The sequence below is a fragment of the Notothenia coriiceps genome, unplaced genomic scaffold (assembly GCF_000735185.1).
Source record: "Notothenia coriiceps isolate Sejong01 unplaced genomic scaffold, NC01 NC01_scaffold00019518, whole genome shotgun sequence".
NCBI classification, from domain to species: domain Eukaryota; kingdom Metazoa; phylum Chordata; class Actinopteri; order Perciformes; family Nototheniidae; genus Notothenia; species Notothenia coriiceps.
In genome coordinates, this window is record NW_011352219.1 from 12111 (window position 1) to 21880 (window position 9770).

General features: G+C 38.9%; 2 protein-coding genes across 2 annotated transcripts in view; both read left to right on the plus strand.

Annotated features, from left to right (window-relative positions):
* Positions 1 to 719, plus strand: part of LOC104952093 (axin-1-like) — a 12811-nt gene extending 12092 nt beyond the window's left edge. The window contains exon 9 of the mRNA XM_010778849.1: positions 1 to 719. This exon is cut by the window's left edge and continues 276 nt beyond it. The gene's annotated coding sequence lies outside the window, so the exon portion shown is untranslated.
* A 3558-nt stretch (positions 720 to 4277) lies between these two features.
* Positions 4278 to 9471, plus strand: LOC104952094 (general transcription factor 3C polypeptide 1-like; the record flags this gene model as incomplete). Its single annotated transcript, XM_010778850.1, has 6 exons — positions 4278 to 4720; positions 5670 to 5876; positions 6267 to 6443; positions 7346 to 7489; positions 8785 to 8881; positions 9348 to 9471. Coding segments are annotated over exons 1-6 (970 nt in total), but the record flags the coding sequence as incomplete, so codon positions are not given.
* Between the last annotated feature and the right edge of the window lie 299 nt (positions 9472 to 9770).

A 9770-nucleotide genomic window follows, 5' to 3' on the forward strand; every position in this document is an offset into this window, starting at 1 on the left:
GGGGGGGGGTGGAGATGGTAGACGCTCGAGTATTAAGGAGGTCGGTTATTTGTATGGACTATCTGGATGTCGTGCCTGGATCAAAGACCACATGAAGCAGGAGCTGAGGAAAAAGGAACATAAGTTATTTCACCTGTCTTGTCTCCACTGTGGATATTCGAGGAGCGCTGTTGAAAAAATAAAAATCTGACCGGTCTTCCACTGCGATGGATGGAAAACGGGTGAGGGGACTGCTGGAAGGAGACAAGAGAAAGTAGTCTTCCACTTCGGCTCTGGAGGAGTCTAATCCTCCGCAGACCATTACGATGCTGCTACATTACCACGGAAACTCTTCAATCGGTGCTCGGGACGGTAAAGAAAGCAGTTTTTTTTTTTTTGTTTCCATTCGGGAGTCTCGCTGCCTTTTCGCTGTCTCTGTTCCTCATCAGCTGGAGACGAGAGGACAGAGGATTTTATTGGAGGAGGAACTCTAAGCCTGCTCCTCCTCTCGTTGACTTCATAGCCTCAAAAACGTTCTCACCCTTGATTCCTAGATGTCATGTAGTGATCTCTCACATCCACACAACAACAGTTCTCTACATAACTTGTTTACCAAAGCTACATATTTTTGATAAGACAAGTATCCTAGCTACTTGTGTCATTTTATTTGAATTGTGTATGTACAAGGCAGGTACTATTACTTATAAATGCAGCCTAATTTCGTTATATCTCAAACTTAATGTTGTATTATTGTGTATGTTTTGAAGCTAGTTCATTAGTCATTTCAGGGCAGCCTTTTGTTTGTTTTTCCTCTATGATGCACCCCTGCAGCTCACGTCTGTACTGTTTACCTGTGAGTGTGTACTTCTGTTTTCCTGCGCCATGGGTTTTAATTATAGGCTTTTTCTGTATACACTCTAATGAAAAAGAGCTGTGCACACTCCAGTTGTGCCGCCTCTGACCACAGTATCACACCGTCACCACCTCATGTTTTTTTGCTACACTGTACGTAGCTCCGCACTCAGTCTAGCTGCCTGCCTTATGGCCAGTGCCATTACAATCTAGAGTATTCTGAACGTGTGGGTGAGTGTGAAAGCCTGTGCTATGTATGCCTGAACTCAGCCAAAGAGCATTATGCGGTGCGTCCCTTATGCCTCCATGCGTGTGTCTGTGCAGTCCAAGTCCACGAGCATCAAATGTATTTGTTCATCATGAGCAGAAGGGAGTCTTCTTCCTCTTGCAGATCATCCAACTTAAACCCTTAACACTGAGCTTGACATTTGGGGAATTATATACATTTTTCGCGGAGAGTAAGTTGAGAAAATGTATATCAGTCTCATGTCTGTACGGCAATTATAAAGCCGCAAATAGCAGTTGGTTAGCTTAGCATAAAGACTCAAACAGATGGGAAAAGCTAGCATGTCTTTGTAAATCGAACAGACTAGAGCTGTAACCACATATTCTTTATTGATTTATCTGCCATATCATTTATCGATTGATCAATTTGTCTGTAAAAATATTTTAAAATAACTTGTTTCTTGTGACCAATCGTTGAAAACGTTTTTAGTTTACTCGGACATGTTGCCAATAGTAACGGCAAATTTGCTCGAAACTCAAACAAGTTTCCTCACATTTCTGCTCACAAATTATGTTCAATCATTACCAAAATACTTTCCCGTTAATTGCTTAATCCGTTCAAAGATGTGAAATAACTAAATGTTATGATTAAACAAGTTGAGCCTTTACGGTGAACGTGGATTCGTTCTCTTTGGACAAAGCTAAGCTAGCTTTTCCCCTCTGTCTCCAGTCTTTATGCTAAGCTAAGCTAAATGGCTGTAGCTACAGATTTAACACAAACATGGTATCAGTCCAACTCAGCTGTGGATTTCCCAAATGCCAAACTATTCCTACAAACCTCTCCCATGGTTTCAGTCCTGCAGAATATCATAAAGCACCGAGCAGACAGCGCACTGATCTCACACCAGCTGTGTAAGCTGAATGTAATTGGACTTTTAAGACTTTTTAAAAAAAAAAACGTTTTCCTACCTTGTCCTCAAAGGAAGTCCCCTCATTGGCCCTGTCATCGTGTCGGTCCTCGGCGCTGATCTCAAACCGTCAGCCTGTGTTTTGTGTTATCTATGCTGGTAGTTCATTGAATGTGTTCATCAAACAAAAAGGTCCTAACGTGCGTCTCGCAGGAATGTCAACGTTTCGGGCCCAGTAAGGGAAACATAGGATCTGAAAACACATTTGTCCTCACTGCAACCCATTATGCCTTCAATATGGAATTTAAAATTTAGATATGTATTTGTTTATAAAAAAATGTAATTTTAATAATCACCAAGCATGTTCTTTATAAGGAATGTTTTCCTGACGAGTTGAATTATCTATTTTGTTTTAATGTGTATGTGCGACCTGCTTCGGCCCCTCTGATATATCTGATCTGTTTTGTTAGAACGCCCAGGGACAGTTGAATGACGACATTTGTTAAGAGTTGTTTCTTGTGATTATGATTCGATGGACAAAACAAACAACTGTTGTGTTGTCAATTTGTGTGAAACACAGTGCCTTTATCATGTTATCTTTCAAAAATATCTTTATTGAACCAATCCATGATTTTTAATGTTTTAAGTTTTTATTTTCAGTCAGTCCCGTTGTTTTTTTTAGCTGCAACCATGCTTGCTCACTTCTGTTCTAGATCCTCTGCTGTAAATATGTACATTATCATTTCATACGTGTCTTCAGACCCGCACCACAAGTCCACGGTGTTTCTGTTTTTCAAAGGTAAACGCCAAGATGTCACTGTGCTGGTTCCACTTGTACATTTCTTTTAAAAAGGTACTTCATAATAAAGATGTTGAATAAACACTTCCTATCCTTGCATTTGTCACTGTTCAATTAATTGTCCTTATTTAGAAAATGCCACACATGCCTTATAAGCTTTCCTTTCACCGTGAATAAAGCCAATGACTCCTGCCGTTTATGACTTTTTCACTGCAGATACTTTGACTTTTCAAAGCAGGAAAAGCACATGTTAATGTTACTTATAACATTAAATGCAGCTTTGATCTAATTAAAGTGCACAATACCAATACCCTAAAACTGAAGCAATACCTATAAAGAGTTCTATATTATCCAGTAAATATAGTTGAGTGGAATCTTTATGTTGCTTTAAAGCAGGGGTGCCAAACTAAATTTCCTCGTGGGCCACACTTGAATGATGGTTGCACTCAGTGGTAACTTTTAGACTATATAAATATACATAGATAAATATATATAAAATAATGTATTCTACAATATTTCCTCTGCATTGGATCATTATCAGATAGGATAATAACTTCATAATTAACTACGTCTGAAAGCAGAAGTCTAGGGAAAATCATTGCAAGTAATTGAAAGTCTCTTCAGTGCGCATCTCACAAAATGAGATGCATTGTGTTTATGGGCAACGTGCTCCTGTAAAGCAGCACGTAACCTTATGATAAACGTAGTATACTCTTTGCAAGCACTTGTGGGCCACATACAGTTAAGTGGCGGGCCGGATTTGGCCCCCGGGCCTTGAGTTTGACACCCCTGTAAAAGTTATATACTTAAGTAAAGCATGTTGTTAATAAATGTTACTTTCTACCACTGGGCAGGATAAAAGAGACACCGGAGAAGCTAGCACAGTTGCTCGTAGTTACTGAATATACATTTTCAGCAGTAGGTCTACTGTAAATAAACACAGCAAGTGTATATGGCACACAAGTATCTTCTGTGCAATATAATAGTCTCTTTTTATGCATCCATGAGGATTATCCAGAAGCTGCACTTGAACTCCACCTTTTTTATGTCTCTATGTTAGTAAAAGAACTACAGAAGACATTGGTAATATCAATACAAAATTAAACAATAATAAATATACAAACATTATTAATTTATACAAATGCATCACATGAAAAGCACAAATTCAGTGTCCTCATTGCCCTTTTGTTTTTAAGAAAAGATATTCTTCATGTATTGTTTCATTTTTTAAACCAAATAAAATCGGAGTCAATAGTATGAATAATTAAATGACTTGTATAGCCTTTTAAAATGGAGAAAATGTGCATTGTTATTCCTTTTTCAACAAAAAAAAATTAGCAGGGCAATATCTCTGAATAATTTTAAAAGAGACCTCCACTATTTTGCTCATGTCAGGACCATGGTCAGGATATTACTTCACCGCCACCTTGTGGATAAGGTTTGTTAATGCAGAGACGTAACGTCAACGGGAGGTCATAGTTAAAATATGACGTAATCACGTACAGAGTCACCAGTTGGAAGCACAGACTATAAAGGTTGGAAGACGCAGTTGTAAACACGTTTTACTATTTGGTTATTATTAACTGTCAGTCGTATGAGAATAAAATAACTTCAGTATGCAGATAATATATGTGTAACATCCGGTGAGTTAAAAACCCGGAACAAACCAAACAAGCTGCCAGTTAGCTGGTTGTTGTTAAGTTAGCATGTTAGCACGTTAGCTAGTTGGTAGCATCATGGATCCGTTGACTATAGTTGTGGATGAAGTGGCTTTGGAAGGACTGGACGGAATAACTATCCCCTCTCTGTGGATAAGATTAGAGAATAGAAAGCCTGCTTTTCCCCTGAAACTTGATGACCACACCAAGGAGCTTGTCTGGAGGTCCCTTATCAACAACACCGAGCTGAAGCTGTACCAGCTGCCGCAGGAGAGAGACGATGTGGTGCTGTTTGACAGGTGAGTTCTGCTTATAATGAAAGGTTCAGCACACTTTAAAGCAAATAAAGAAGAATAAAGAGTATTTCTCCCACTTGCCCCCAAAACAATGTCCTAAATATAATTCACAGGCCATGCTGAATAATGTAAATCATTTACATTGTTTACATTTTGTTAGTTGTGTGCTGGCCTATCAAGATTCACTGACTCCAATTCAATATGTCAATCTGTATTTTATTCATCTTATCTTAACATCTTACTGGAACGATGTTCTTACAGAGAAACTCAGCAGGCAGTTTAGAAATGTTTCTTCATGTCAAATGATTGCAGTCTGATGCAACAGATCTGCAACAAAAACAAACCTCAATAAAGGTTATGATGTTATAATGTTTTTAGATCTGTTTGGGAGGTGTGTTGTTTTAACACTTTCCACTGTGTTGAATGACCACAAGCACTTCTCTTTAGATCAGCTGAGTGCAGTTCCCTCAAAAGTCTGTAGCTATTGCAATGCATTGTTTTCAAATGTAATTTCTGATAGCTTTAAGGAGTATTTTTAGTTGACCAGATCCACATAAAAAACATTCACAACACAACATTTTCTATTTCAATATGTAGGGTAATCGTGCAGTTATTGGTTAGAGATTTAGGACTATATGTTCTATACATTTGGAGGAAACGGGTTAAGAGCAATTAGGAAAGGGCTCTATTCCCAACATCAGCTTCCACACATTAATGATCGTGTGGCTAAATGGTAGCAAATCCCTGAAGACGAGTTAAATAGTCTTTTATTTGTTAGTTGAACTGGCAGTGTGGCGCCTGGGACATTATGAGTGTTTGATATGTATGGTATTTTTTTTTACAATTCACGTTTAAGAAATAGTAGGTACTACTTTAAATGATATGTTATTGTTGTTGTTAACTCTTTATTTTAACGTCCTGACTTTGTGTTTCCATCCGTGTGTGTTTTCAGGTTCAAAGGCATCGACCCAGAAACGGGCATTGAAACAAGACATAATTTTCCTGACAGGAAAGATGTCTACCCGGTTGATATGATTCTAGAAAACAAGAATGGGATTCAGGGCTCCTGTGTATTATTCAAAGAGAGGAAAGACATCACTAAAAATGTCCGCTCCGAGTCCCTCGCCCCCTTACTCAACCTGCAGGAGACTTTGGAACAGTAAGAAGAGTTTGTTTGATATTCAACTAATTCAACACTCATTCTTTTTTACCTTCAAAACTAATAGCTTAACTTTAAAGTCATTCATTGTATTCACCGACATTTTCACAGATATTGAAGTGACTGTTATTTTTGTATATATTGATTATTGTGCTTTTATTTAGGTCTTACTGTGTGCATATGTATAAATGTGTCTTTGATTGTGTATATATAGGTATATACATGTTTGTTTTTGTATTCAGGATTGTGGGAAACGGTATTTCGATCTCTCCTCTGTACACACAAACTGAAAGATTGACAATAAAGTTGACTTTGACTTAAATACAATTTCAGAGTGCAACTGTGCATTCATCTCATTCTCTTCCTTCTTTCCACCCTGTCCCTCCTCAGATATGGCCGAAAGCTTGTCGTGGTGGCGTGTCAGACGCTACGATTCAGGACCCTGATTGGTCCGGAGAGCGATCCTGATTTGAAACTCAACGACGACTCTTACTGCGTGCTGGAACGAGTCGGCCGAGCTCGATGGCAAGGAGAGCTTCAAAAGGATCTGCACGGAAGCTCCTTCAAGTACGGGACACACATTTAGCTCGGGGTCACTTGTGCTTCGTGTTTAAGCTGAAGTTCGGATGTTCGGATGTTCAGAATCCTTTATTAGTCATGACCATGGCCTTTGACCCCTGACCCATCACAGTCCCCTGCTTCAGCTCCTGCTGCTATTTTGTTCACACCATGTAAAGCAGCCTTGGGAAGGCGCTATACAAATGTAATTTATTATTATTATTATTATTAGTCTTGCAGCGAGAACATGTACAGTGTTACAGCAAAAGTGGCCCGGCAGGTAAAAAAAGGAGTGCAATATTAAAGAGTAAGCTAACTTATTAGATATAGAGGGGGAAAAGCACACATTACTTATTGAGTAAAAATTTAAATATTTACACACCCATGGCTAAAGATCAGAATCAGTATCAGAAACAGTTTTATTACGTTTGACGTTTGACTTGGTGTCGTGGTGCATACATAAAAGTAAAACAAGAATTAAAAACACAGGTAGAGAACTAGAAAAATATAAAAAATAATAAAAAATATAGTAAAATAAAATATAACAATATTTACATTGCAATGGAACGGAATAAAAATGAATAAAATAGTGAATGAAAATCGGCAAAAAGCAAACATATTGTTGTACATTGTGTGCATTAATGTAATGCATATAGTCTGCGTTGTGGCTGAGGTAAAGTGTCAGTGGGGGGGCGGGCCTTGTGTATGAGGCCGGTAGCGGAGGGGAAGAAAGAAACTAAAGATGTGACGTAAGTAACACATTAATGTGTTCAGGTATTATAAAAATGAATAAAATGTTTGGACATTATTTCACATAACAAGTCATTATTGGACAGCACAAAGTGCAAAACAAGTGTCTGTATTGCACATTGCGTGTTCCCCCTGTGACGGGCAGTGTTGTGTCTGAACAGGATCGATGCTCGGAAGCTGCACTACATGAGGAAGGCTCTGGTGAAACACGGCCTGGTCAGCATGCAGTCTCACGTCACTCGAGTGATCTCAGGACAGCAGCAGCACTCCATCCTGCTGCTGCTCAAACGCTTCTACGTCAACAGGTCTGTTTACGCTCCACCTCTGAACTAGGGAGTGGTTCATCGAATATTCAAAATGATTTTTTTTTATTTTTTATGGGAAGGGCGCCTAAGTTGATTACATATTGTCAAATGGATTAATTAAATGTATACAACAGTGCCATTTTAAATATCTTAAGAAAAATATCAAAGAAAACTTGTTTTGGTTTCTATATTTATTTTATAATGTATTAATTATTAAAACTTTTTTTTTTTTTTTAACATTTAAAAAACTTTTTTTATAGGATATCTTAATCGGTTAACCGTTTTTTTGGGGGTCGAATATTCGAATATAAATTTGCTTTCAAATTCCCATCCCTACAAAATTATTACACAAATAGCAATGAGAGTTTGTACAGACAATCATGTTCCCCAGCGAATGAATCCCTTTAATTTTCCTCTAGCATGTCATATCTCTAAAACTGTGAGATGAACTGTCCTTTAATATAGATCAGATATAATGTCCCCTGAGGATGGGTTGCTGTAACTTTTGTGATCCATTGACTCTTCGTTTACCGTCATTATCTGGTCAAATGTGTCTAATACATAAAGGTTTATGACCTGAAAACTATAGCAAGCTAACCGGCTATCCTGGTGAACATAGTACTCTGACCTATGACTCTGACATGAGCATTTATCTTAAAATAAACATATGGAACCATTTATCTTCTTCACTTTTTCACTTTACATTAAAAAAACAAGTCACTCTTAGATTGTTTGGTGTCGGCAAAACTCCAGTGTGGCTGCCACAGGATTCATGCACATTCTGTAAAGTAAATGCATCAAAATTCAAGCGCCAGCATGACGAAAATGTCCAACGATGTTTTTTTACGATTCCTGCAGCAATAGAGACACGAACATCCAGCCAAACTGTACAGCATTGAATCAGAGAGAAGCTGCCTCGTGAAAAAAGCAAATACTTCATCAGTGCTACATTTTTCATAAAAGTAATTAGACTTCTTGACATTTCTTTAAAAAACAACTGTTAATAGAACAGGCTTTTTTCATTGGAGCATGAGCACCCTTACATCAGGATTGTATATCCCCTTCCCATTTGAGTTCACTTGAGATAAAACTGTCAATTGTCTTCTGTGTAATGCGTCTTTTCTACATCATAGACTCTTGCAACAACACATGATGTTAAAGGGAACAAAGCCAATGTTTTTGCTTTAAGTATTAACATGTATTAACCTATTTAATCAGTATCCTTTGTCCCTCCCTCTCACTGTCTATTTCTCTGCTTGAGAAACTCCCTTTAACCCCATCTTCTTGTTTTTCAGGAGGGCAAAATACGACATCCTAATGGAGTACATCTCCAACCTCCTGCAGCAGTCCCCGGGTCAGTTTGCCACCCTGCTCACTCTGAAACACCACCTGGTGAGTATCTCTGCGAGTGTGTGTGGCTCTGTGTGTGTGGCTCTGTGTGTGTGGCTCTGTGTGTGTGTGTGTGTGTGGCTCTGTGTGTGTGGCTCTGTGTGTGTGGCTCTGTGTGTGTGTGTGTGTGTGGCTCTGTGTGTGTGGCTCTGTGTGTGTGTGTGTGTGTGTGTGTGTGTGTGTGTGTGTGGGGCACCAGGTGTGTGTGTGTGTGTGTGTGTGTGTGTGTGTGTGTGTGTGTGTGTGTGTGTGTGTGTGTGTGTGTGTGTGTGTGTGTGTGTGTGTGTGTGTGTGTGTGTGTGTGTGTGTGTGTGTGTGTGTGTGTGTGGCTGTGTGTGTGTGTGTGTGTGTGTGTGTGTGTGTGTGTGTGTGTGTGTGTGTGTGTGTGTGTGTGTGTGTGTGTGGCTCTGTGTGTGTGTGTGTGTGTGGCTCTGTGTGTTTGTGGTAATAACTGTGTGTTTTCTCTCAGAATGTGGATGACAGCACTTTCAAGCGTGTATTTCAGTACATGAGAAATGCCAAGTTGGCTGAGTTCTGTCAGTACCCTCTGGAGGATTTAGACCCATCAGCCGGGCCGTGCATCAACAAGAAAGGTAACATGCTCCTGAACACATCAGCACAGCATGACGGTGTTACCTGCATGCATCAATTTAATAACAATAACTTATTACCAGAGTGTCATCTCCATATCAGAAGAAAATGTGAAGCCCAGTTTGCAAATCGTTTTCTTGTCCTGCTGCTATTGGCTACTGGCCTTAAATATTTTTGATGTATTGTACTCGGCTTTAATGGTTCACTTCAAATTGTTAGATTTTAAAACTCGGAACATTATCGTAATAATTCAGGTAAAAAAACGAAGATAAAATCCCCAAAACATGTAGTAATATCTTAT